Source organism: Artibeus jamaicensis, unplaced genomic scaffold (assembly GCF_021234435.1).
Source record: "Artibeus jamaicensis isolate MK-2021 breed Jamaican fruit bat unplaced genomic scaffold, CSHL_Jam_final scaffold_833, whole genome shotgun sequence".
Lineage (NCBI taxonomy): Eukaryota > Metazoa > Chordata > Mammalia > Chiroptera > Phyllostomidae > Artibeus > Artibeus jamaicensis.
Window position 1 is genome coordinate 2,946,519 of NW_026522056.1, and position 27,503 is coordinate 2,974,021.

General features: G+C 52.2%; 2 protein-coding genes across 3 annotated transcripts in view; one reads left to right on the forward strand and one right to left on the reverse strand.

Annotated features, from left to right (window-relative positions):
* Positions 1-17,100, forward strand: part of TFDP1 (transcription factor Dp-1) — a 43,073-nt gene extending 25,973 nt beyond the window's left edge. The window contains exons 4-12 of the mRNA XM_037125676.2: positions 2,250-2,356; positions 5,719-5,840; positions 7,045-7,210; positions 7,640-7,783; positions 8,303-8,371; positions 10,255-10,406; positions 10,844-11,010; positions 12,082-12,160; positions 15,286-17,100. Of these exons, the coding sequence (XP_036981571.1) occupies positions 2,250-2,356; positions 5,719-5,840; positions 7,045-7,210; positions 7,640-7,783; positions 8,303-8,371; positions 10,255-10,406; positions 10,844-11,010; positions 12,082-12,160; positions 15,286-15,430 (1,151 nt within the window). The 3' untranslated portion in view covers positions 15,431-17,100. The remainder of the gene's footprint in view (positions 1-2,249; positions 2,357-5,718; positions 5,841-7,044; positions 7,211-7,639; positions 7,784-8,302; positions 8,372-10,254; positions 10,407-10,843; positions 11,011-12,081; positions 12,161-15,285) is intronic.
* An 884-nt stretch (positions 17,101-17,984) lies between these two features.
* Positions 17,985-24,912, reverse strand: ATP4B (ATPase H+/K+ transporting subunit beta). 2 transcript variants are annotated; one of them, XM_053659802.1, is made up of 7 exons: positions 24,734-24,912; positions 24,132-24,260; positions 21,914-22,027; positions 21,580-21,779; positions 20,464-20,520; positions 19,193-19,312; positions 17,985-18,647 (listed from the first exon to the last, which is right to left on the reverse strand). In XM_053659802.1, exons 1-7 carry the CDS (start codon positions 24,843-24,845, stop codon positions 18,486-18,488), a joined length of 894 nt encoding a protein of 297 aa, XP_053515777.1. In that variant the 5' UTR covers positions 24,846-24,912; the 3' UTR covers positions 17,985-18,485. The 2 variants fall into 2 exon arrangements, with proteins under 2 accessions (XP_053515777.1, XP_036981582.2); XM_037125687.2 differs by having other exon boundaries at positions 19,193-19,324.
* Positions 24,913-27,503: the final 2,591 nt, after the last annotated feature.

The window sequence follows — 27,503 nt, forward strand, 5'->3', positions numbered from 1 at the left end:
CAGCGTAAACTAATTTGCAGAGCTTGGTCAATACATAAGTCACTGTCTAAACTGTAATGACCCGTGCCGACAGCGGCAGCGCTGACGTTGCTCTTGGGCTCGTGTGTGGGTAGCCGGAAAACAGACCGGCGGCATCCGGCAAGCAGTGACAGTTGCAGGCGGGGCCGGGCAGGGCTGTAAGGTGAGCTTTGCCGCTCACGGCTCTCCCGTGAAAGGACGGTGGAAGGACAATGGTAGGTAGCTCTAGGTGTTCTGGAGTACAGTGCTTTGCATTCGGAGAGTTTCTCAGGAACAACACAAGGGCGAAACCCTGGTGGGAACAATAAACGGTGTCTGCGAGCAGATGGAAGAAGGGGGCCCTTGGCCCCGTCCACTTCCGCCTCACAGCTCTCCCGTAGCCCCGAAACCCCTAGAGTGCTCCTCCTTTCCCCAGCTGGGGTGTGAAGCGGGGAGCCCCCTGACTGGGGCTCTGACCATGGCTTTTATAGAAAGACAGTAGCCATGGTCGTGGGTAGGGTGTGTTGTCCCGTGGAGTGGGCAGGTGTTGTGGCCGGACCTGCAGGCCTAGCCGTGGAAAATGACCACCTGGTCCGTCTCTGGGTGTGTTGGCCACCACAAGTTGATGCACAGAATAAAGCTGTGAGATGGGATGTCACAAGAACTGCCCGGACTGCTGATGTTGGCCGAGGCCGTAAGCGCTGACTCAAAGAAGGTCTGTTTCCTTTCTTCCACTTCACTGAAAATCAGAGGATCACTTGCAAATTAAGAAATAGTTACCTTTTTTAATGAATCAACTTGGTATTGCTGGAAACTTATTATACTAATGTATATTTGGATCTGGAAAGTAATATAGTTAATTGTTTTTTAAATATCAGTGTAAAATAGAATAACTTTATTTTTGTCTTTTGAAATAACTTAACATACCTAAAACAACTTCCAAAGCATTTGCTTTTGTTAAGATACACAGGGCGGGGCAGAAGTAGGTTTACAATTGTTCATATGGAAATAATACAATAATTAATAAATAATAATACAGGAATAAACTCTGTTTTGCATACTTACAACTGTAAACCCACTTTTGCCTCACCCTGTAGACCTGTTTTTCAGAGGAAGATAAATAATTAAAGTAGATAAACTTTTTTACCAAAAATAATTTAAATATCTGTTATTGTTGTTTCAGTACTCATATTTAGCCACTTGAAGGATGAATACCTGTCTTGGTCAAGTTAGGTTGTTAAAGAAAAATTACTGTGTTTGTATGTAGCAGCAAAACTCATTGGTTGTTGAATTTTGAGGAAGTCTGTTCTATAAAGTTCTTTCAAATGCACGCACTGTAAAGGAATGAAAACTTAGACCAGGCTAAGTGGAAGGCGATGCCTTACTGGTGATTTGGAGGTCCTCATGATGCTGACCCTGGTGGGAGTTAAGGGAGATGGCGGCCCCGTGTTAGCCCCGCTTGAGGCCCTGGCCGCAGAACCACCACTTCCAAACCCCGAGAGGACAGGCCTGGCTCCCAGGTCACCCGTGGCCGGTCTGCTCCGGGGAGTCCCGGAGGGTTTGGAGAGGCAGGACCAGACCCGGGTTTCTCCTTTTCTCATGAGGTAATGGCCTGGAAGTCAACACAGTCTTCTCCTGAGGGTATTCTGTTCTATAATTGTCATAGAATTACATCCATGCCTCAGTGCTCATGGGCCTCAGGACCCATCAAACCCTGTACGTGTCCTATGTTGACGAGAAAAAGACGGTTCAGCACTCGGCACTTGCTCGGGACTCGTCGCACTTGCCAGGAGCCGTGTGAGTTATGATGCTGCCCCGCAAGGACGTCACCACTTGTTGCTTGAGAAATTCGCTCGGTACTCGTTGGTTTCTGCACTCGTCACGAGTGCCAGAACGAATGAAGGGCAGTACTGTGGTACCTCTGTGTGGCTTTTTGCGAGTGGTCCGTAGGGCCTGTAGTCCCATCAGAACATTCTGTAGATGGACAGACGGATTTGGGGCAAGTTGGTGACAACGTCTGGGGGGACCTGAGTCCCCAACCCCAGAGAGGGACTCATTGTGTGGGAGAGCCAGCAGTCATGGCCATCCAGCCCCCTTAAGTTAAGAATGAAGCCTAGTAGAGGTGTGTGTCCTTGACCCACAAATCTAAAGTGGTAGAAGTGGGGAAAGTCAGACCTAAGCAGAAGCTTCATTGTCCTGAGACTCACTGTGAGCCTCAATTCAGCACTAACCTCTCGTTTCCTGTGTCGCAGGTGTCGTGTCCTTAGTGGCTGTTCACCCCTCCACAGTAAGCACGCTTGGGAAGCAGCTCTTGCCAAAAACGTTCGGACAGTCCAATGTCAACATTGCACAGCAAGTGGTAAGGGGCCCCGGAGGGTGGGCTTGTGGTTTCGGGACAGTGCCCCTGAGGTTCCAGCTTGCGTTTGCAGTGTGAGGCTTGCTTTCGCAGTGTCCTGTTGAGTGTGTGCAGCGTGGGGACAGTGGCCTTCTGCAGGGATTTCAGGAGTGTTGTGGTTGACACGCAGGTGGTCCCCCAGTGCTTCTGTGTTCTCCCCTGACAGATTTCGTAGGTGTGACGTGGAGGGCTCCGGTAGAGCAGCATGGAGTTGTGTGGGCGCATGGCGGCTTCGACACCGCTCAGGGCGACGTTAGCTGCCGGGGAGATGAGGGTGGTGTTCGTGTGCAGGCCACGTGGGGTTAGGGTTCCGCAGGCTGTCGGGGTACGGCATGGCAGGCGTGTCCTTGGCCTCGCCAGTTCTGCAGGAGGGGCCAGAGGTGGGTCTGCACTCCCGGACCTTGTGGCCCTCCCTCCCCCGCCACCCCACCTTTAGCAGACCTCTCTCCGTCGTGACTCTGGTTAGGCTGAAGTCATCCCTGTTCCTGGACCACGTGCCCCACGAGGAGAGAAAGGTGTTTCCACCTCCCCAAGCTTGTTCATGTCCCAGCCTTGTTTCCAGGTGACCGCCCCTGGCAGGGATGTGGCTGCCCCTCAACACTAAGCTCTTGTCAGTAGGATGCGGCCACTTTGCTCAGGGGAATAGCCGTGGTTTTTCCCGGAGCAGTAGTTTTGCAAGCCACATTTGTTACATAATATTTTTTTCAATGAATATATTTTTGATACATTACACATTCCATTTTATGTTTTATAATTCATATTTTGTAGTTACTGTATATTGTAGCAGAATTTGGCTTGGGAATACTTCATTAATTATAGGAACAGTTCTGGTTTTTATTTCAGATATAAATAGATGGGAGGAAAATTATGGGGAGATTTTTCTGTTGGTGCACCTTAGCTTTGTCAGTCTGAAAGTTAAATTACTGATTTGAATCAAGCTGTTCTGGATGGACCTAGTAAAGATAATTCATTCTTTGCAAAATCCTGGTACTATGAATTAAAGTGTATATCTCCTAAAACTTCATATACCAAAGGATTAGCCAAGAGAGAAAACCCGCAGGTGTTGGTGGCCTCCACTCTTCCACGAGGGCGAGGGTGGCGGCCATTGGGTGCAAGGCACCCTTCCTCGCTCACCTGTCCTGTCATCCAGGAAGGCTGTTTTCACAGTGAGCGCTTGCTGTGTTGTGGCCCACTGGCTTTCTGTGCTTAGTGCAGAGCAGCTGAACTAAGGAAGAGGCGCAGCTTGGGGAAGGGCAATAGAAAGGGCGCTGGTCTCAGGGCCCAGGCCGAGTGTCCACTGGGGCACTGACCCGAAGTTTGGTAGCCCTCTTCTGAACACAGCTGCAGTACGTGGGGGCAGGAGTCTCACTGTGTCCACTCACGTGGGCCGTGCTGGCATCCGAATCTGCTCCCGAGAACGTAGCCGGCCAGGTCCAGGAAAATGTGCTGGGCAAGTGCCGTGAGTGACAGGTCTCCGTGTTTCCCAGACTGCACCACGACCCCTGCCCCGTAAGTGGGAGACGTGTGCACGAATTTAACAGAAACAGAAGTTTCACAAGGCATTTCTCCCTGCTGGGGGATTTGTTCCCTTTTCTGTCCTGTTTATTTTTCAGAAAATTCACTGATTTGATTTCATGACTTTCGAATGAGGGTGATCTGCCATTTGAAAAATGCTGTGATGAAGCTCTTACCATTGGAAATGTGAATTAAAAGAATGAAATTTAGTTGAGCTGTTTTTCTTTCTGTGGTTTGTGGATCATTAACTTTGACAGGTTATCCCTGGGCTTAGGGGTAATTTGCAAAGTGCCGGGTCAGCTGCCCCAGGGCCGTGGCAGGTAACACACTTGTCCTGCTAAGAAGGGGGCCGGAGGGAGTGTCCAGCTTAAAATAGCCAGGCAGTGACCACAGCAAGTCCCTGCGGCCGCAGGTTGCCCTCTGCCCTCGGGTGGGGCTGCCCTAGCATTTGGGTGCCTGACGTTAACACGTCCTGTGACCTCAGGTCTCCCAGGCACTTTGCTGGGCAGAAACTGAGAAACTGTTTCTGAACAATCTCCTGGGTTGGTTTAATCAGTGTAGATAGAGTCACACAGCAAGGGCTTTGAAAAATTGAAATTTTATTTTATTTTTTACAGAGCTATAAACGCACAACATACATTATATTAGTTTTAAGGGTACTTGTGGCGCGGTATTCGTACACTGTGACGTGATCACTGGAACAAGTCCAGTTAACATCCGTCACCATATGTGGCCAGAGCATTTTTTCTTGTGATGGGGACTTTTAAGGTTTACTGTGTTAGCGACTTCCAAACAGGCGCTGCAGTGTCACTAACTATGGTCTCTGTGCTGTACATTACTTCCCCGTGACTTACTAATTTCGTAGCCGGGAGTCGGTACCTTGTGACCCCTTCACCCGGTTTGCCCGCCCTCTGCCTCTGAGCTTGGGGTGTTTTGTCTTATTTCTGGCTTGTTTATTTGCTCTTTCAGATTCCACTTGTAAGTGAGATCACAGTGTTTGCCAGGGAAGCTGGGGCTTTATCTGGCTGTGCAAGGCAACGTCTTTGTGCCCCCATGTTAGCATTTGAATATTAATTGATGGGACCAAAGAGGCGAGTACTTGCTGTTGAGAGACAAAGTAAGGTTTCCCTTTGGTGAAGGGATGGGCCTCAGCCAGCCCCGCCCCCTGAGCGCTGTGCTGGCTTCCAGCCTTCCTGTGGGCAGTGGGGCCGTTGGCCTTGCTCCCAGGGCTAATCCCCTCTCATCCCCTGCCCTGCGCTGTCTGGGGTGCCTGGGTTTCCCCCGCAGAACCGCCATGGGACGGGCCTTTCGCACATGATTAAGCTGATGCGCCTTTTGTTCTGAGAGCTGTTTTCTGTTTGTTTATTGGCCTCATTTTGGCACCACTGAAGGATAGATTTTTATCCTTCTCTATATGATTAAAAGGGAAGTAAAGAGGGCAAGAGGAAAGCCAGAATCGCGTGAGTCCCCTGCAGACTTCTACCTGGGACGTGTGACTCACACGCCCCACCGCTGAACATGACCTCCCCAGGCTCTCGTGCGTGCTGCCTGGCCTCCCCGCTGCTTTTGTTTGCCTGGAGAAGATGCGTGAGGTTGGCGAAGGGAAACGAAGACACGTTCAGAACAGGCGTGGCCCTGCCGTCTGTAGTTCAAAGGGTCAGCTGCTGGGTTACTCACATTGTCATTGTCCTCTCTGATATCTGTGGTTAATAAAATGCAACCATGGCTGTAGATAATGAGAAATGATAAAATGGCAGCGTCATATGTGGGAGATTTCTGATTGTGTTCTGAATTGTCTTTTTTGACTGTAGGTAATTGGTACGCCTCAGAGACCTGCAGCGCCCAACACTATCGTGGTAGGAAGCCCACACACCCCTAACACGCACTTTGTCTCACAGAACCAGCCTTCAGACCCCTCACCTTGGTCTGCCGGGTGAGCACATGCCTAGAACTGGAACCCCCAGCTCTCTGTGGTCGTAGGGTCACAGGGGCTCGTGGATGGAAAATGTCCAACACGTGTCCGTAAGAGATGCATAGTTATGTCATGCTTTTCCTCGTAAAGGAGGTCAGGCTGTGGGAGAGCCACCTTCCCTGTAGTTCCGGAGTGACGGTCACACTAGAGAGCTGTCCCCTGTAGTGCTGGGCGGTGATGATTATACCATAAAGGGCGGGAGAGCTGCCCCCTGTAGTTGGGGTGACGCATCCACTACACTGTAAGGTGTGGTCAGTTCTTGGCGGGAGAGGAGGAGGGAGCTGGCTTTTCAGCACAGTGGTAACTTTGTCCATTGCCTGCACTGGAAAGTAGCTTTCGGAAACGTGGCATAGATGGGATGGATCTCACAGCAGCTTTGCCCGCTGCAGCCAAATGTAACTTTGCCCTTTCATGGCGCTGTCCCCACCGGGTGGCCCCACCATGGTTACTTTGAGCCTTTCTTCCTCTAAAGCAAACCGATTTGAAAATGATTCTACTCGAAGGTCAGCTCTGCAACTTTCCTTCAAAACTAATGAAAACAAAGCTATAGAATCATGTCTGTATTGGTTCTCAAGCAAAAATCATCAGTCCCCACAATGCATCCTGTTACACACTGAGAGCAGCCCTTTCCTGGATGTGGCGACGTAAAAAGTTCAGGCGTCTGGGGTCCCTCCTGATCTGACCCACACAGCTTCAGCTCCGGCACTCGCTGCCGCCCGGCCGTCTAGGTCTCGGCCTCCCCTTGTCTGTTAGCCGCTCAGATTTAGCCTAGAAAGTCCTGGGTTGGCAGTAAAACTTTCCTAATTCCTGATGTTGGCCCACATCTTTCCAAGGAGCAGAGTATAGTGTACCAATACCCACCAAATACGTGCTGGGCCCTGCCCCCGGGATGTATGCCCTACTTCCTCCTGAGAGTTGAAGGTACAGACACACGTGAGGTCTGGCCTTCACAGAGAGAAAGGAGACACTGTCCCCGCCGACGGTGCTGAGTGTGCTCTGCAGGGGTGGAGCCAGGCCCCCTGGTAGCCTGGTCACCTGCGCTGCAGCCCCCGCGGGTCTCGGGGCCCTTGTGCAGCCCATTGGCCCTCTGAGGTGGATGTGCGTCTTAATTCAGGGCCGGCTGTCGGCATGCTAAGGCTGCTACTTCTCCTTTGTATTTTTGAAGGAAACGCAACAGGAAAGGAGAGAAGAACGGTAAGGGCCTGAGGCACTTCTCCATGAAGGTCTGTGAGAAGGTGCAGCGGAAGGGAACCACGTCCTACAACGAGGTGGCCGATGAGCTGGTCGCAGAGTTCAGTGCTGCCGACAACCACATCTTACCGAATGAGTCGGTAAGTGTGTGCGGCCTGGGCATGGGGCGTTCGGGAGCAGCGGACGCACCGGCGCCGCCATGCCCCCTCTGCTTTTATGTGCAACAACTTCAAACAGAGAAGTTCCGAGAACTGTACAGAGGAGTTTTTCTGGATCCATTTGTGCATATGATGCCCCGTCACCCCTAAATATTTCTGTGCATGTGCTCTGGCTCTGCCAGTTGGGCAACCCCATCCTGCAGAGGCACCCCTGGCCTGGCGCGGCTGCCTGGTCCGCGCTGGCCAGTTCGGTGGAGCTGTGCTCAGAGCGATGCCAGCAGCTGCCGCAGTGGGTCTGTGCCTCACGAGGCAAGTCGATGGTACACTTCCTTGAGTGCTCAGGGCCCGCGTTTCACACTGGCCTGTGAGCCGTCCTGGATCATGTGGAAAACTCCCCTTCATCTTCGCCAGGCATACGACCAGAAGAACATCCGGCGGCGGGTCTATGATGCCTTAAACGTGCTGATGGCCATGAACATCATTTCCAAGGAGAAGAAGGAGATCAAATGGATCGGTTTGCCCACCAACTCAGCTCAGGAATGTCAGAATCTAGAGGTTCGCCACTAACCTGTCGTGTTCCGTGTGTCCGTGTAGACTCACCCCAGAGCGGCCGTTTCTGTCGGCAGCATCGGGACCTGCTCAGGGCCTTGCGCTTCTGTGCCTGGTCTGGGCCGTGCGGACCAGGCTGGTCCGAATCCCAGAGTCTCTGACCGGGCGTGTCCTTCCCACCTGATGGTGGTGGACTGTCCGGCCTGTGCGGGCTCTGCAGACCCTCCCTGCAGGTGGGGCGGCGGTCGGGCAGTCAAGGGCGTGGACTCCAGTGCAGCCACCTGGCACTACCTTTAAAATACACAGCCAGATACAGAAGATGAGCGAAGGCAGCAGTGCGTGTGCAGTCGGAGTGAAGAAGAGCTTGCACAGGTGCTGTGTTCCAGATTGGTTCTCACCGTTAGATCCAGGGAGGACATTCTCTGCAAGAGCCTGCTTAGGCGACATTGTGTTGATGCGGGTGGTAAACTTTGCTGTAGTAAATCAGTTGTGTTGACTTCTGGTATTCATGGTTTATTTTTGAAGGTAGAGAGACAAAGAAGACTTGAAAGAATAAAACAGAAACAGTCTCAACTTCAAGAACTCATTCTACAGGTAATGAATTACTTACGTTTGGAGGCAAGGTAGTTTTAATATCTTCTACTAATTTAGTTTTTTCTCCACAGCAGTCTCTTGCAGTCCATTCTATTCCTATGTGGTAAATAAAGTCTCTCCTTTGAGATTCTGAATGTGAATTTCATAAATATTCACTGTGCCTATGTCATTGACATGAACTCTCATCGACATGGGCCTTGTGGCCAGAGAGGCAGAGTGTGAGAGCACTTGTGTGAGTGTGCATGTGTGAGTGTGACCATGTGAGTGTGTGCATCGCTCGTCACAGTGTTTAAAGGGCAGCAGGGACGGCCCCTTAGGAAGGAGCGTGCGAAAGCTCTCTGGGGTACGTATGCAGTGTGCTCCGGGTTCCGGACCCCAGACTGGGGGCGAGGTGCAGAGTGAGCCTGAGGTGCGTCCTGGCTGTGCATGGCCAGCGGTCGGCACATGTGGTCAGAGAATGCGTGTCAGCGTGCCTCAGACACACGTGGACGGTGAGCTGCGCTGCCCTCCCCCGGGGCCTGCAGAGGTGCCCCTGAGCACTAGCCTCACCCCTGTGGGGACCTGGGGGTGCATGTTCTGGGTTAGAAGCGAATACTCAAACACGTGTGTAAAGATCTCCCCCTCGGAGGGGGGGTGGCCAGTTTCTGGACAGAGGCAGCTCTGCGCTGGGGTTGCCACCTGGGGCGTGGGGGCCAGCTGCTACCAGAAGTGGTGGCTGGTCAGTAAAGGGAATGAGGGCACAGCAGCAATTTATTGAGATGTTTGTGGACCCCAAGGGTGGCAAGGCCATGGACCGTGTGGTCAGGTTGGAGGCTGCTGGGAACCTGGAGGCATGTGTCCAAAAACCAGAGGGTCGGGGGTGTTAGAGCTGTGGCAGTAGGTGGGACCCTTGGGAGGAAGCGTTGGGGGTCTGCGGACAGGCCTAGATGCTGAGGTTAGGAGATCTCAGAACATGGGAAAAGGCCACGAGGGGGCACTGTGGGGCTTGCAACATTTGCCCCAGCATCCAGCAGAGTGGGGACCACCGCAAAGGGCGTGTGTCTCACCCAGGCCAGGCACGCTCAGTGTGGGGATGTTTTACCCTCACCTCGGTTACTCTGTTGCCCTTAAGAGAGGCATCTTGGACCCTCTCCCTAGGAGACCAGCTGAGGGGATGCTTTGGCAAGGGACGAAGTGGTCACAGAGCCAAGGTGGGCAGAAGGGACTTGGGAGAGGGAAGAGCAAGTAATGGCCACGGCTCTTGCCGGAAGGGGAGGTTGCTTCTGGCTGCGGCCCCTCCCAGCCTCCAAGTTGTTCCGCTCAGTTGCCCCCTTTAGAACAAATCATTCTCCTTTTCTGTATTCATGGTACATCATAACTACTTAAAAAAACCCAAGTTGCTGCCTCCGTCTCACTAAGCCTTGAGCTCCTGAGTCCCCGCACTGGGCAGCTGGGCAGAAAGCTGGCTGGTGAGGCGGGGAATCTTTCTGCCTTTGCATTAATGTCAAGAAAATTATCTTGATGGTAAATGTCATTTCAGGGTCCAGGGCCCTGGCTTTCTGGCTTTAGGCTGAGGACCTGTGTCCCCAGAGGAGACACCCTTGCCTTGGAGCATTTTTGCCTTCCCAGAAAGCTGCAGGTCCACAGGGAGGGGTGGGAGGACCATGACCTCTAGAATCGATGTGTGTCTCCGCAGCCTCGGTTCTCCAGGGACTGTGTTGTTCAGGATGCGTTCTCTTTGCTGGCGGCTCACTGGGGCAGCTGTTTGCTCTGCTCTGCAAAGGAGGGCCCACACCCTCTCGCCGTCCCGTGGGGTTCAGGGACAGTCGTTGATGCCTGGGGAGGAGGTGTTCGGTGGGGCGGCGGCAGGTGTGAGAGCTGTGCTGGTTGCTCATGTCTTTTAGCAAATTGCCTTCAAGAATCTGGTGCAGAGAAACCGCCAGGCAGAGCAGCAGGCCAACCGGCCCCCCCCGCCCAACTCTGTCATACACTTGCCTTTCATCATCGTGAACACCAGCAAGAAGACTGTCATCGACTGCAGCATTTCTAACGACAAGTAGGTAGTCGGTTGTCCAGGAGCCCCGTGGTCTCAGCGGTGAGTCTGACGTCAGCAGTGAAAAATGCTGGAGTCAGTGCTCTCAGCGGCCCACTAACTTATTTGTAGAAGTATCTATGATCATTAAGTACACTCTTTTGGTGTAATTAATTTAGAAATTGGCTCTTCTTTCCCTAGTTGTGCATCTCTTCTAAAAGGAAAGTAAGTTGCACTGTGAGGGCTGTCACTGGGACGGCTGTTCAGACACAGCCCAGCTGGTTGAGGGCGCCAGGCGGCCTGTGCCGGGGCCGTGCCTGCGGGGCGTTGTTTCTGAGCTGATGAGTTTTGTAACCACACCCGACGAGGGGGCACCCGAGGAAGGGGCTGGACTCCTGGACCAAGCAGGGCTGTCTCCGTCTTGAAGATGGCACTTTTCTAACAGGGACTGTCTCCTCCAGATTCGAGTACCTGTTCAATTTTGACAACACGTTTGAAATCCACGACGACATAGAAGTGCTGAAGCGCATGGGGATGGCCTACGGCCTGGAATCCGGGAGCTGCTCTGCCGAAGACCTGAAAATGGCAAGAAGCTTGGTGCCCAAAGCACTGGAACCCTACGTGACAGGTCAGTGGGCCCCAGGGACTGGTGGCCTCGCGGCAGAGTGAGGACGGTTTCCCAGCCCCCAGGCACCTGGCCTCCACTGCTGAGGTCGGCTCGGGTGCAGCACCAAGAGCAAGGACAGGTAGGGAACGAGATGGCTTTGGGGACCATAGGAATGGGCGCTGTTGGCGGGATGGCCGCCTGGCAGGGCCCCCTCCCGCCGGGACATGAGTGGCATCCTGTGGGTTTGCCCATGCAGCTTATATGATACAGGTGTTAAGTCATGATTTCACCTTCCAGGTAGGGCCCCTCAAAGGAAGAGACTGAAATTCTTTGAGGCATTAAATAGGCGTGGACATTTCTCCTTAGGTAGTGGATTGGTCACTGCAGCAAAGTAACCAGGAGTATTGATGTTCTGTGTGGTTACTGATGCCCAGAGCGTGGGAGCGTTCTCTTGGTGAGCTCTTGCTCAGGTTCTCTGGCCTTCGTTCTGGTGACTTCTTTGCTGAGAAAGGTGCTGCCCCGGATGGAGAGGGGCTCTGCGGGGATGAGGGCTGCCATCGCTGCTCCCCTTTGTGGTGCGGATTTGCTCCCCCAAGAGCCATAGCACTGGATCAGACCCCAGGCTGCCCAGCCGTCCAGAGCAAGCAGACGTCAGACTGTGGACCATCCGGAGGGGCTGGCTCTGTCCTGCCCTCCAGACTTCAGCGGCTGGCCTGCCGGGACACCCACGCCGACCTGTCACCGAAGTCCCCTGGCTTTCACTCCGTTCTCACTGCAGACCGCTGCACCCAGGACGGGAGTGGTGCCGGTCTTTCCTCCCTCTCAGTCCCTGCTCTCTGCTGAGTTTCAGTGGCACAGCTTTGCTGTCACTGGTGACTGCACGTGAATGAAAGGCTGCCGTGCCCTTGCTCAGGGGACTGGCCCTGTGGCCAGGCTCTGGATGAGCAGGGCTGCTTTCCGGCCGGCGGGGCCAGCGCAGAACACACGGGGCAGATCGGAGGGGTCTGGGCCCCCACCTCCGTTCCGGCACGGCGCTTCCGTGCCTTGTGGTCTCTGCGTCCTGACATCTGCTCTGTCTTCTTCTCTTCTCAGAAATGGCTCACGGGTCACTCAGCAGTGTGTTCGTCACGTCATCGGTTTCCGCCTCCAACGGCACGAGGCTGTCTGCCAGGTGAGCGCAGTCCTGCGCTGGGGCGGGCTGGCAGGGGCCCCGTCACCCGGCAGCAGGAGCCCCGTTCCTCGGCTGTCCAGACAGCAGGACCCCCCAAAGCAGCCTCTCCCTGCTCGGAGGACCCTACACACTGAGTCTGTCCCCACGTAGAGTGAAAAATGGGAGTGAAACCCACCCGCACCCCACTGCTGGCAGCCAGAGTGACAGTATTTCTCAGTCATTTTCTCTATTTCTCTTTTCTCTTAAATATTTTATTTATATACTTTCAGAGAAAGGAGAAAGAGAAACATGGATCAGTGGCCTCTCATGTACCCCCTGCTGGGGACCTGGCCTGCAACCCAGGCCTGTGCCTTGACTGGGAATCAAACCAACGACCCTCTGGTTCGCGGGCTGGTGCCCTTGTCCACTGAGCCACACCAGCCAGGGCTTTTTCTGTTTCTTATAACACACCTGAGGTTACAGTGTACATACACAATTTTGTCCCCTGCTTTTTTCACTTTACTTGCCATTGTGTGTATTTTTTTCTGTTCCTGGAGCTTTATTATTTAAATCAGTGTGTATTTTATCTTTGACTAGCAATCCCACTGAGAATTATTTCATCCCTAAGTTTTTTAAAGATAGATGAAGATGATTTTAGCTTTAAGTGTTGACAGAGCAATGGTCTTACTTTTATGTTATACATTGTACATACTAGTTTATTCATCCTAAGTATTAGTAAATGTTTAATTTCTTAAAATACATGAGAAGTTAGCAGCCTGGGGATCCCACAGAGTGGGGTCGATCTCGTAGAGGACAGTGTTCACACCTTCGATGCAGCGCCCACGGCCACGAACAGCACGCGCTGGGTCTCCATGTGACACAGACAAGGCCCCGCTGTGGCCCCGAGGGAGCCGGGAGTGGGCAGCGAGGGTGTGAGGCCCCGGGCCCTGCAGCCTGGCCGCTCCTGTGAGGCCGGCCGGGCCGGTGACGGGTTGGTCGTGGGTGCACTGCAAGGCTTCGGGGAGCAGCGAAGTCCTTGTAGGGGTCTGGGACGCGGTCAGGGTGTGACAGAGGTCCGCTCAATCTTTAATTCTGTCTGTGAAATACCGAACATTGGTTGTTCCAAAAGGGAATTGGGGCATTTTCGAAATTTCATCTTTAGGAAATTTCATCTTATTGATTACATTTCCCGAGACTCATGTCAGTGTTTATGGTGAGGAAAGCGAAGCCACGGCCATTTCAGAAGAAAAGCCGGCACTCACGGTGGCACAGGGCGGCGTTTCAGGAAGGCTCGGTAGTCGGCCGAGCTGCCCTCTGTAGTTGGACGTGGAGGTGGCTCCCGGTTACAGGAAAAGCTGCAGTAAGCAGCTTTATGGTTACATTCTTCACTCTTCCTGACTCGTTTTGTTCGGCTGGATTTTCCAGATGTGGAATTACTTTGTCAAAGCGTACAATATTTAATAGTTTTTACTGTACAGCGTTAATAAATGCCAGTAAGAGGCCTTAAGGTAATGTGATGCGGTTTTATGCCCATAAAGCCATTGCTCGGCGTTGGAGCACACTGCCGCTCTGGCCCGGGGCGGGTTCCTGCGCTGCTGCAAACCTCCTGGGTTCCGGGTCCGTCTTGTCCGAGTAAAGCAGCACGTGTCACGCACTCATGCTGTGCCCCCGGAGCCCCCTTTTCACGTGTTCCGTGGCCACGTCTCCAGTGCAGTTCTGACCCTTTCAGGTCCCCTGTCTTTGAACAAACTCGCTGTGTGAGACTTCCCTGGGGGTTGACGCCAACCGCTGTGTGCTGCAGGAGGCGTTCTCCGAGTCTGGCCTCTGGCTGATCTCTAACAAATTTTAAATTCTAGGTTGGCCTCCCTTCGATACTTGATGGGTCTTGTCTGCCTTTTCTTGCTGCTCAACTCAAATGCTAAGAAACTGAAGTTACTTTTGACCATAACCCAAGCAAGTTATAACTCACAGTGGAATGTGCCCTTGCCCCCACTCTGTGAGGCTGGTGTGGGCCATCACCCGATGGTGCCCTGGGACTGTGGTTAACCCTTTGTGTCTGGTTCGCTTTGCACTGGGACACTGGGTGGCGGCTGAACCCAGCGTATCTCACCGGGGTCCCAGCTCTTAAAACCTCTCACCATTTGAGGCCAGAGTCTTTACCTGGGACACTGTTTGCGTTGTGGACTAGACAACTGTTGTGAGCACTGTCCTGTGTCTTGTGGGCTGTTGTAGCACCTTCAGCCTCAGATGCCAGTACTTAACCCCCTCAGTTGTGGCAACCAAATATTTTCTCGTGTTCCTGGTTGAGGGTCCCGGGAACATAATGCGGAGATCCACCCGAGGACCAGTGTGTAGTGCTGGGCAGCCTAGCCCTGCAGCTCCACCCACCCCTTTGGGCTGCTGGCCCTGCCCAGGGTCATCCTCACTGACCTTTGGCAAATGCCATTTCACAAAACTGTGGGAGGCCGTGGGGTCCTTGGAGCCTTCCCGGAAGTACAGGCTGCAGAGAGATTGTCTGCATGAGAATCACAGGTCACAGCTCAGCTTCCTGGGCTCTCTGCAGACACCAGAGGAGCTGGAGGTGGGTCCTAGGGACAAATAGTGCACACACACGTGCGTGTACACACACACCATTGCACAGGCACACATTCAACACAGTAACACTTGCACCGAGCGTGGACAGCCACACATACGTGCACACATGCACACGCACAGAACTTGCTGGGTGCCCTCCCACATGCTGCTGTCCCAGGAGCCTTGCTTGGAGGGCCCGTGTCATCCCGGGGCCCCCTCTTCCTAATCGTTTTATTTCTCCTTCCTCAAGATCAGGGAATTCCTAAGTAAAAGGTCTAGGAAGAAGGATGTAATGGTTCTTTAGTTGGTGCACTTGGGGCCTTTGTTTCTGATGTAATAATAAGTTGGAAGAAAGACTATCATGGCCTTGCCAATCTCCCCTCGGTTTCACTGGTTGTATCCAAGAGGGCAGAGTGGGGGCAGGATGTGAGAAGGGTGGAACCGGTGACAGCGCTGGCACTCGGCTGCAGCTGTGTGAGACCTTCCGTTCTGTGCATGTCATTGAAACCACCCAGGCCGTCTTTGGTGCAGAGACGTGGCATTGACCCCTGTGTCACTTCCTGTCCTTGCAGTGACCTGACCAACGGTGCGGACGGGATGCTGGCCACGAGCTCCAGCGGGTCCCAGTACAGCGGGTCCAGGGTGGAGACCCCAGTGTCCTATGTCGGGGAGGACGAGGACGAGGATGAAGAGTACGATAACGACGAGGAAGACTGACCTGCTCCCTCGCACGCCCCGCCTCCCCTCCAGTTCAGCTTCAGGAAAACACGTTTAGGGAAGATAAACTTTTTATGTGGGCTTTTCTGTTTCTCTGTGGCCTCTTCCCAAGAAGATACTGTAAGCTGTTGAATTTGACCTGCACCTCGGATAAGCAAGCTCGGGTGGCTCTCCGCAGGGTCTTTGAAGACGGGCTACGGTGTGTGCGATTCCAGCGTGCTGACACAGGGCTGTATTTACTTTTTAGATTGTGTGTTTTTATTTTTATCTTTATTTTTGTAATTCAGAGTTACTTTTTGCCCCTTAACACTTTTTGCTGAGTTTGCTAAGGAAGTCGTGCTCCATCTGCATCAGTGAGAAAGCATCGTCATCCTGTCCAGGCCGCCCCGCGTGCCTTTCGTCTGCAGCGTGTCGTGAACGGCGCCACCAGCTGGCAGCGTGTGAGGCTCCAGGACGAGCTTCGATTTGCTGCGTCCTGTGGCGCCACAGAACCAAGCCAATGGCAAAGCTCTGCTTTTCAACACTGAGCACCATAAATCTTATCACTTTATTTTCCCTTAAATTATATTGACTGCGTGGTTCCATTAAGTTCATACTTTTCCTTTTTTTTTTTTAAATTTTAGGTTTACGTTGCAGCAAGCATATTGATTACAAAGTTCTTTTTTGTGTGTTTGTGTTTATTTTGTTTGGTAAGTTTACTGCCGTGCTGGTGCAGCTTCGAAAACTCTCTGGAAGGCTTGGAATGGTTTATTGCTTATGGTAAAATTTGCCTGATTTCTTACAGGCAGCGTTTGGAAACTTTTTATTATATAGTGTTTACATACTTATAAGTCTATCATTTAAAGACATGTACTGAAACAAATGTTGTATTTGTTTCGTAAGCATCTTCCTGTAATCTATTATAAAGTTGAAATTAAATATAGAGAATGTTTTAACAGTTTTTTAACTCAAAATTTGTCAATCATTTTTAATAGTTCTTTTTTTATATAAAAAGAGAAAGGAATTGGAGGACAGGCAGTAGCTTCTTTTAAAATTTATTCACAAAGAACCATTTAACTGCACAGTTGCTGTTAGCTGCCTGTTCTAAAACAATAGTCTTTTTATTGAAACACAAATAAACTTTTCTGTAATATTTTATGGAATCTAAAGAGACTTTAATTGTTGGACTTGTTTAACTGGCACTGTTAGTTTTTATTAATAAAACGCGCATGGGCATTTTAAACAAGCTCCGTGTTCCTCTACTTCAGGGTCACTGTCTAGAAGTCATTTTACCCTGCTGGTCGAGCTGTGGCTGGAGTGAGAGGCAGTAGGCCCAGGAGTGGTGGGTTGGGGGCTGAAGAAGAATGTGGCAGTGGACACAGACCAAAGCGACGCCCTCTTTCCTGTGGCCGGTGGGGGGAGAGCTTGTTGCTTGCCTTTCTCCTGAGTCCTCAGAGTTGAGGCTGGTTTTATGGATGTGACTGTCAGAAAAAGAAGGTCGTAGACCTGGCCTCTGACCTCCAACATTATGTTATCGTGACATGTCTGAGGTGACCTGACCTCTGATGTGTGTGACATTTCTGATGTAGCTCCCAAGGTGTTTACTGTTTGTATCAGCAGCGAAGAACACTTGCTATGTCATATGTAGTAGAGATGCTTAATAAATACAGGTTTCGGTTGGCCTTGAAGTATTTACGGGGTGTTTTTCTTAACCCTCACCCTAGGATATGGTGGAGAGGAAGGGAGAGAGGGGAGTGAGAGAAACATCGATAGGTTACCTCCCTTCCGCACCCCGCCTGGGAATCGAACCCGCATCCTAGGCTTGTGCCCTGACTGGGATGGAACATGCATTTTTTTCTTTAAAGAATTTCTTTCTTTATTTTAGAGAGAGGGGGAGGGTGGGAAAAAGGGAGAGAAACCGCAATCAGTTGGACTGAACCTGCAACCCAGGCAGGTGTCCCGCCCGGGAATCGAGCAGGCAACCTTTCGGTTTATGGGGCGACGCCCAGCCCACTGAGCACCTGGCCAGGGCTTTGCGGGGCTTCGGTTCTCCGCTCACACTGTGTCTGTGATTGGGCTTCAGGTGGACAGATTCTCCTGCCCAGCAGCGCGTGGAGCTTTCTGGGTCGTTCTGTTGGTGGTGACCCTGGTACTCAAGTGGGACGGGGCACCAGGCCTGGAGCTACGGCTCGGCTGAAAAGCGGGTGCCACTGGGTCAGAGCAGGTCGGGTCACGCAGGATGTTCTCATTGTGTTTCTCTCGAAAGGCCTGGAGTCCCAGACCTCACCTGAGTCCTGGGTGTCGGCGGAGGGACTCGTGCCTGGGGACTGAAGGTGAACTGCTGGGTGCAGTTACCTCTAGTTTATCGGCTGTCACATGGGTGGCTCCCGTGCGTCTTACCTGCTTTTGTCCCGGAACTGCACCTGCTCTCAGGTGACAGCCCCTCTCCAACATCGTTTTGTAATTTCCCTTACTTGCAGTGGAAACTTTAAAAAGAAAAAAATTTTAAGAAAGAGGTGTTTGTTTTTGGGTTTTGGTTGATCTACCCCCACCCCCATTTCAGGAAAGGCATGGCTGCTTTGTGTAGAGTAAGAACGGCTTTAATAAATTTCCGCAATAGGAATTGCATTCTTTGAAGCAAGCATTTGAACTGTACATTATCATAGGTCATGAACCATATCAAGGCATTAATAGTATTTATACTAACATGGGCAGTAGTTTGTTGATGTTTTGAGAGTAAGTTATAGTAAGAAAAGTGCTGTGTACAAAGAGGTGAATTGTTTTAGGGTCTTGTTAGTTGGATAGCTTCTGCCGTAGGGTTACTGTGTTAACCCGACATTTTTATCATAGCTACAAATTCTATCTAAAACACATAAAGACGTAGTAAGAAGTAGCAGATTCCAACACAAAGCGCTTGGTGCACAGGTGCCTGTGTGGAGGCACCGAGCTCCCCCAGTGCTGTGTTCAGAGCGTTTGAGAGTTGGTGAGCCGTGGCGCCGGCGCCGGCGGGCGGCTGGCGGAGGGCGGTGGCCCGCAAGTTCCCACACAGGCTGCGTGCGGCCAGCCTCCTGATCCTTTACTTCTGAATTTTAAGCTTGAATTCTACTTTCCCTTCAAAGGGATCGTGGGGGTTGTCAAAGGTCACATGTTCTGCCAGGATCTTGCACACGATCTCCACTTCTGTGTTCCTGGGCACGTTGAGGAGCTTTGCAGCCACCAGAGGGTTGCTGTAGTGGGGCTGAAACGGAGAGCGGAGGGGGTGCATCAGAAACTGTGGGAGCGGCCGCGGTCTGTAACGGCTCCCACGGGCCCTGCCTCGGGCCCTGCCTTGGGCCCGGGGGCTCACTGGGGGTCCGCCTGCTCAGAAACGAGGACCGGGCTGGGGGACAGGCAGCAGACGTTCCACATCAAAGTACATGTGATGAAAGTTCAAAGTACAACAGGAAAACAGAAGGGGCTTGGAGGAAATGCTTTCAAACGGACATGCAGCTGTTAGACAGGATTTGGGAGGCTGTCGAAAACTAAAACAATTAGATTTAACATTTGTATTTTGTATGAAAACAATGTGTTTTCAGGTATTTAGGAGAAGGTGGGTTTGGGAAACAGCCAAGCGTTAAATGGTCAGGATGGGTTAAGGAACACCTTGCTCCGTTTTTTAGGTAAAATATTTATGGCTTTTCTTTTGGCAGTCATCGCTGCTAAATGTGAGACGATCCAGTGGCTGCCATCACACCTGCCGGGGACAAGGGGAGCACACCTAACAGGGGAGAAGTGAGCACCCACCTGTGCCTTCTTCCCGTAGTAAGGGAAGTAGTGCAGACTGAAGGTGCCATTGGGCGGGTAGTACTCCACCTGCAGAGGCGGGACATCCGTGCGGCGCCGGTCCTGGTCCTGGTCCTGGTCCTGGTCCTGGTCCTGGGGAGCAGAGGCCACTGCCTGAGTGGGGCCACGTCTGGCAGGTGGCTGCCCTGTGTGTTCCTGCGTGTCTCTTGAGTGCCTGTGTGTGCACACATGTGTGGCACATGTGCACCTCATCATGTGTGTTCTTCATGCACCTGTGTGCACATACATGTGTGTCTGCACGCATGTGGTGTGCATGTTGTGCGCATGCATGTGTGCACTGTGGGTGATGCATAAACACTTCACTGTGTAATTAGCATAAACTAGATCTAATCTTTATAGTCAGTACTGTGGTCCCATTAGGGGTATAGTGTGTAGGTTGTAAAAACCCTGGTGACTTATCAAACTTGAGTTTTTACCATTTTAAGTCCTTGCAGCATAATAAAGGTGTGTAGAGGGGACAATGCTTGTTTAGCCGCTCGCAGGAAGGACAGCCAAGCAGGCCGTGTGGGCTGGTTTGCCAGTGAGTGGTTTCCTGGGAGCAGCACCCACTGTCAGAGTCAGCGAACCGACCGGTGGATAGCGTGAGCTTCCCAAGGAGCAGGTGAAGGCCACTCTGGTGTCTGAAATCCCACGTCAGCCACACAGGTGTGGCTGAGATAACGAAAAGGGAAAAACAAAGCGAGGCGACCCCATGTGCCAGGCAGAGGCTACGGGCGCCGAGTGTGCTGTTTCTGCAAAGCCCCACGCGGGGCGCTCACCCAGTGAAAATACTCAGTGAAGACAAACTTAGATTTTTTCATGTCATCCTTAAAAAACTAATTTTGTGGAAAACTGCACTGAATTAATGCCATCAGCAGTCCACATACATACACTATTGAACAGCGATAGCTGTTGTAATCTGTATGTTTTTGTAAATCAGAGAATAAGGACAAAACAGTCCTAGAGGTGCCAGGTTTCTCCAAATTGCTAGCACATGTTTTGAAGTGTGTTGGTAATACACTGTCCCAGATGCTTTTTGAAGGAAAACAATAACAAGTTTTTTTCTTACTAGGTGTTTGTCCCCTGTAATAAAAGTGTTTTAAGTGGCAGTTCATGCGATTTGTGATCTGGTTCATTAAGCTGACACGTGAGATGTTCTTAGAGGAAACCAGCAAGGTCGTTCCCATGGGTTTCCGAGCAGTAGCGAGGTGGGTGCGGGCGGTCGCACTCACCAGGAAGGCGCAGTCCACCCTGGGGGCCGTGGTGTTGCTGGGGAGAAACCTGACGATCTGAAAGGGAAAGGTGTCCACGTGGGCCCTCCTGCTGCTGGTCTGTGAGCGCGGAGGGGCGCACCTGAGCTGGGCTTTCCGCAGGGCACTGAGCGGGGGGTGGGGTGGGAGTGGTTCTAACTCTAATAACACCCCATGCATGTTACCAACTCCTTCAAAGCCAGCAGCCCTGCCCCAGGGCTGTGGTCTTGGCCGCAGGCTGGGAACGGACCTTGCAGGAGGGCCTGACCTGTGGCTGCCACTTCCCAGCCCTGCACTGAGCTGCACTGAGCTGGGGCACGGCGTCTGCCTGCCGTGCGGCAGCTCTCCATGCTGTGTTCAGCCCTTCTGTGCTTCTTCCTGCCCGTGCCCTTCTCAGCCTCCTGAAGTTCTGGCCCTTGTGTGTGCCCACTGGTGCCGGGGCCTGGTATGGAACCCGCCTCCCCCTTCCCTATGCCTGCCTCGGTGTGCACAGTCCTGTGCTGCGGGAGTGTGAGCTGCCATCATGTCTGCCAGGCAGCTCTGATGAGACCCCAGCTAAGATCTGGGGCGCTTGCACAGTCCACAAAGGGTGGTCCCTTTAGGCTTAGAACCCCCGCTCCCAGACCTCAGCTGCTGGCCATGGTTTGCTTGCATTGGCTCTGTACTCGGTCTACCTCCCTCAGTGCCTGGCCCGGGGCCCGTCAGTGGATCCCTGGCTCAGGTTGGAAACTTCTGCTCTGGACAGTCCCCAGGTGTCCTCTCTGTACCTGTACGTGGCTTCTTTCTAGGTATCGTGCACACATGGCTGCCCTAGCCACGGAATAGCCCTGTGCTCTGCTGCTCACTGTCCAGGGACTGCAGAGGGTCAGGTAGATGCTGTGTCTGAATGGAAGGCTTTCAAGTAATCAGCATATGAGCCACTGCAATGGGCACAGAGAGAGGAGGGAGCAGCTGGTGTGAGTCTGACCTGCCTCTTCCAGGACCCTGGACAGGAGGGTTTGTGTGGTCGTAAGGTCTACATGCCCTGGCCCTCACCCCACAGGAATCTCCACAGGGGCCCGGCACTGGATCTCGGACTTCTAACCCTTTCATACTCACCCTGTTCATTTTAATAATAAAACACGGCTTTCCTTCCTCGAAGCCGAAGCTGGGATCCACCAGGCCCGAGCAGTTCTGCAGCATGTCTGTTGTGAACTTGCAGGAGAACTTGGTATGGTTGGGGGCGCTGAAGCTCTCCTGGATGAAGACCTTCTCTGAGGTGCAGTTTATGTTGTCCTGCTGGGCTGCTGGCGAGTAGGCTGCGGGCACAGACACCCTGTGGGCCCTTCCTCCAACTGCAGCCACCCAGGGCTGTTGGAGGGCCAGGAAGCCCATGCCCCTCAGCGAAATTTTCTTAGGAAAAATAAAGGCCGTGGAAGTGCTTTAATTTTACCTGCCAGGAAGTCGTGGAGGGTGTGCACTAGGTCCGTCCAGGTCCCGTTATTGGAGATATTGTAGGAAATTTCCAGACCTTTCTCTCCATAGACATCTGGCCTCAAGGTCACCCCTGGAAAGAGAGCCTGGCACTTGTTAGTTTTCCCTGAGTGTTCATCACGTCCAGGCTGTTTGCTGAGTCGCATGCAGAGTGGTCCTGAGCTGGTGGAGGCCAAGTGTGGGACACCGTGGCACCAACCGGGCCCAGGTCTTCAAGGGCCACCAGGTGAGGCGGCTGCAGCCAAGCGTCCTTTGCACCAGCAGCCCAGTGGGGACCCTGCCCTCCAGCCTGGGAGCTGTGCAGTTGGAATGAGGCCCCTCTGGGCTCGGGGTGGGGCGCTCGGCGGAAGGCCAGGTGGGCTCTCCCTGCATGTGACGCCTGAACCAATGTGGCCCAGGTGGCCACTCTTGCTGCAGGTGACAACTCATCCAGGACCTACTGGGTCTCTAAGTGAAGTTGTATCTGAACGCACATTTGGAAAATCTGCACTGGTTTTGGTTAAGAACAAATGCACACTGACAACGTATTGTAAAAAAGGCACGGGAGCAGGGAGTTGAAGCGACAGCCCTGTGTTCCTGATCTCGGGTGCAGCCTGTGTCCTCAGGAAACCGCCTCGTTTCTGTGAACATAAAGTGGTGTCGCGTATATTACGGCTTTCCTCACACAAGGGAGGTCCTTTCCATGTTCCGCTCACCGGTTTTCCTTTTCCAGGACCAGCTGTCACCGCCTCTCCCTGGCCTTTCGTAGCAGCTCACCTCTTTCCTTCTGCAGACACCGTGTTGTGTTGCTGTGTGAATGTTTAATGACTTATCTAGCCAGTCCCCTGAGGGAGGCAGGCGACTTTTTAAGTCAGGAAGGTCGGGTTCTTGTTGTTTCACGGATGTTGTGAAAGTACCAGCTGTACGTGGTGTAAAGTGAAAGCCTTCAGAAAGGTCTAAAGAAAGAAAGGAAGGAACGGAGAGCCCCCCACACCCTCCTCTCTGCAACGCGCCCTCTGCGTGTCCTCAGGTTCCCACATAACTTGTTCACCAGCTTCGGGGGGTGACTGTCACCTGCCCCCAGCCTCCTCACCGGGACGCAGGGAACACACCTCACCCTGCCTTCCATCCTTGGGGTTTGGGCAAATTCCATTTTGGTTATGATCCCAAGTTTGTAATATACTCCATTCTGTTCTGAAGTGGCAATGAAATGCTCCATGTTTTATCTGTTGGTTGAGTCTAAAAATGGACACCCAATAAATAAAGCACTTTGGTGTTATCACGTATAAATGGATTCACTGAAGATCCCAGTGGAATGGCTGGACCCCCGAAGCTCACCTGCCAGAAAACATCTGAGTTTTCTTTTCCTTTGTGCTTCTGCTGGGTGTTTCTGGGGTTATTATCGTCCTTAGAAAGTATTAAGGATGCGTGTGTGATAAATGTTCTGCATGACTGTGTGCTGGAAGATGCCTTTTCTTCCTTTCTCCTCCCTCCCTCCCGTGGTTTTGTTTGTTTGTTTTGTGGTCACCTTTGGTTAATGGGCTGGATGTGGAAGTCTCCGTTCCAATCACCTTCACCAGGACTGTAGAGGTGACACCTCACTGTGTCAGGCCCCAGAGTCCTGTCCGGAATGGCTCACGAGGTGCGGACGCAGGAGAGGAGAGCCGTGTGCAGCCCGTGTCCCAGCCCGTGTCCCAGCCCGTGTCCCAGCCCATGTCCCAGCCCCCTCCACCCCGCAGGAGAGTAGAGGAACCTGGGTGCTCTGAACTGAATCTGCTCTTGTGGCTGTGACGCCTCAGTGCTGACAGACACGGAGGGGAGAACACGAGCTCCTTCCCGCCCAGACCCTTCATTCCTAATCGTAACAGGAACAGTTTTTTGTATATCCTCCAGATATGTCTTCTGTGCGTATACACGCATACAAAGCCAGTGATAGACTCCATCACAAAGAACTCTTGTTTTAATAATTACGACTAAAGCCAAAGTTGGACTTTATAATCAGGGGTCATCTTCCCTGTGAAAAGAAGGTGAGGGGCCATCCACACCTCTGGTGTACCCCTCAAGGCCCGGTGGCTGCTGGTGGAGGTGACAGGCCCCTCTAAGCCTGCTGGGTGCCCTGACTGAGCAGCTCAGGGGCCAGGTGTCACCCCGACCCACACAGGGCCCTGGTATCTAGGCTCAAGTGTCACCCCCGTTACCTGGTGACTTCAGCCGGTCCTGGTAGTCAGGTGTGTATGGGTCGAGCGTGCACATCAGGGAGTAGATGCACAGGGCGAAGAGTCCGGTCATCACCACGTAGAAGGCCACATAATAGAGGCTGATCCACACTGTGGGGAGAGGCTGGTCAGAGGCAGCTGACACACCCCTGCACCGCGGCAGGATGGACAGATGGGAGACCCACCAGCGCAGGCGTCTCAAAGGGAAACTGGTGTTTAGTACATTCACGCACAATGTCGTGAATCACTATATCTAGTTCCAGAACATTCTCTTCATCCCAAAGAAACCTATGCCCCTTAACTGAAGTCTTAAAAAGTTATGTATTTTAGGAACATAGCAATAGACTGCTATGCCCAAATCTAAGCCTGAAACTTTGGGGCCCATCCTCAGATGCTCCCTCCCTGTGGGTGCCTGGTACCAGGGAGTATCAGGGCTGAAATGGGCCTTCGGGTCTCCTGGTGAGGGAGGTGAGCCCTGGCCTGAAGCCTGGGCAGGGCCTGGGGCCCAGGAGCCGGCTGGTGGGTGGTCCTCTGCCTCTCCTCTCAGAGCTGCCCCCTCTTTCCCGTCCTTGCCAGGGACATACCCCACCGGGACAGGGTGCGTCCCAAGAACTGCCCTGTGTCCGGGTTCCAGCAGTAGTGCTGGAATTCCTCCATCCGTTGGCTGCATGACTTTTTCTCCTGCAGCGCTGCCATTGTCCCTGCTTCTGGAGGTCCCCCTTCTGCAGAACTGGGGTGCTCCCCACACCCAGACTGAGAGGAGAAAATCCTCCTCTGGGTTTTATAGTCTCCTTCAGAGGTCAAAGGCGCATGGGGAGAGTTCCAGGGAAAGCACTGCAGCGGCGTTATCAGACCTCGGCTCTCCAAACACCAGTGGCGGCAGCTCCATGAGCTCCGCAGGTTCTCTCGCTATCAGGTGCCCTTCACCCCTCCCCTGGGCGAACCAGGGCCAGGTCAGCTCTTTTTACCACCTGCTCCTTCTGGGATGCCCTTGGTCCATAGCTTTGTTAGGATAACGACTAAGGAGAAATACCTTCTTGCACGAACAGCCACTTGTTCAGCTCTGGCCCATTCTCTCACTTCCTCCAGGAGCAAAGAGGTGAGGTCAGCACAAAGACAGGCCTGGACCTGGCCGCTCCCCTGGTCTGGGACGATGGGGGCAGGTGACCAATGTCATGATATTGTAGTTGCTGGGGCTCATGAATGCTCCAGATGCTGTCATTCCTAGTACTTATAAGTCACTGGAGAGACTACAACTGACAGCATTAGAGCAGGGCCAGAGTGTGAAAGGGGCTAGAAGTTCCATTCCAGAGGAAAGGGTTCGGAGGGTTCCTAGGTCCCTTCACCTAGGTCATACCTGACGCTCAGTGTCAGTGATGAGGATGATGTGCCCTAAGATCTGTTGTTGGGGTGGGGGCTGGGCCCTTTAGACTTTTTTGCATCTATGGGGGAATTCACAGCTATACAGTCTAGAGTTATTTTCAAAATTGAATGCATACCGCACCCCAGGCATCTAGTTGAAATGCAGATTCTGACTTAGGGGGACTCATTGGGCCTGGGAATTCCCAGTGGACCAGGCCTGTGGCTGCAGGACCACAGCAATGTCCAGGTGGGGGACACTTGGCCTGGAGGGCCATGGGAGTCACCTGGAGCACCTTGAAAACTCCTGACACTTGTTTCACCCCCGAGTTAGTGAGTGAGCCAAGAGCCCAGATGGCCTAAGCTTCCAGACAGCTGAGAGCCACTCCCCATCCCTCTCCAAATGAATCTTGGAGACCTTGGTGGTTAGAGACAGAGCTGGGGCCGTGACATCTGCCCACTGGGGCATTATTTCTCCAGTTGGAAGGGCAAAGCCAGGCAAACGTAGTGTTGCCACAGAGGCCTTTCTCCAGATACTTCCTTCAAAGTCCAATGAAAATAATGGGTATGGTACACAAAAAATCTGGAATTTTATTTATTGTCACATCTAGTTTTCCCATATAGGCAAATAAGAGGAAAGCCCTCTAGCCATTATTCTGCCTATTTTCTTTATGATGATTCAGAGTTTATCAGCAGAATGAGCACCCTAAAATTCAGATGGAATTGCACTATTTTACCTAGGACTCCTAATTGTTTAATGGTCCAAGCCTATGTAATTTCCTTAACACTATTCCCATTCACAACTTTGGAACTTTAGGGCAACAGCAACAGAGCGTGGTGTTAGGTGGCAGTCTAATTGTCCCCACCTGTGGGTCTGGGACTCCGATCAGTGCAGCAACTGCTGACTATGGAAGGAATGCTGCCCTCGTCTGTGAAGTATAAAGATGCTCTTGAAAGGAGCAAAACACGAACTCTTCTTTGGAAGTCTTCGAACTAGATCTTCCCCACTCAGTCCCTGAATTCACCACAGCACAAAAGCATGTGCTGAACTGCACACACGTGATCAAAATGACCTTTCTGGACACGTGCCTGTAGGGGGCGCTGGCCGAGGACAGCTTCCTCACGTCATGCTCTGAGCACGTGGGACAAATGCGCCATAAGGAGTGGGCTCCACACTAAGTGGGGAGCACCCCCAGGTTCCCTGCTGGGAAGCCTAGACGTCTACCCCCGCCTGGCAGTAATGAGGTGAAGCGCGACTCCCTTCCACGGCTGCAGTGGAGTCAGAGACGGCCAGCTAAAACTGGAGAATTAAATAATAGGAAAATGTTACTTATCAGTTTGATAATCACTCAGATTACCAAGAACCAGGGAGATTTCAAAATGAATTAAAGCAAGAAAACTCATGAATGCCAACATCAAGGTGACAGAATGCTGGAGTTACCTGACAGATTTTAAAGCAGCCGGAACAAAATTGCCTCAGAGAGCCATCGTGAACATGCTCGAAACAAATGAGAAGAGAGGAAGCCTCAGCAAAGAAACAGAACATTCAGGGAAAGAAATAGAACATCTGAAGAAGAACCAAATGGAACTTTTAGATTAAAAAATACAAGAACCAAAATAAAAAGCTCAAAGAACAGATTCCACAGCAGAAGGGAGGGGACAGAGGAACAAACCACTGACGCGGAAGAAAAAAACAAGAGAAACTACCTCATCTGAACAACGGAGAGAAAGCAAACTCGGAAAAACATTTACAGAGCCTCGGGGACTATACTAAAAATCTGACAACTCTGTCACTGGAGTTCCAGAAGGAGAGAAGTGAGAGGCCAAGGCTGAAAACCACTCGGAGGATAAGCAGAGGAAACAGCAAACCAGGCCCCCCAAGGTGAATCATAATTAAACTTCTCAAAATTAAAGACACACACAAAATGTAGGCAGCAGCCAGAGAAAAACCATTTGAATGACACCTGATTTCTCATCAGAAACCAGAGGCCAGAA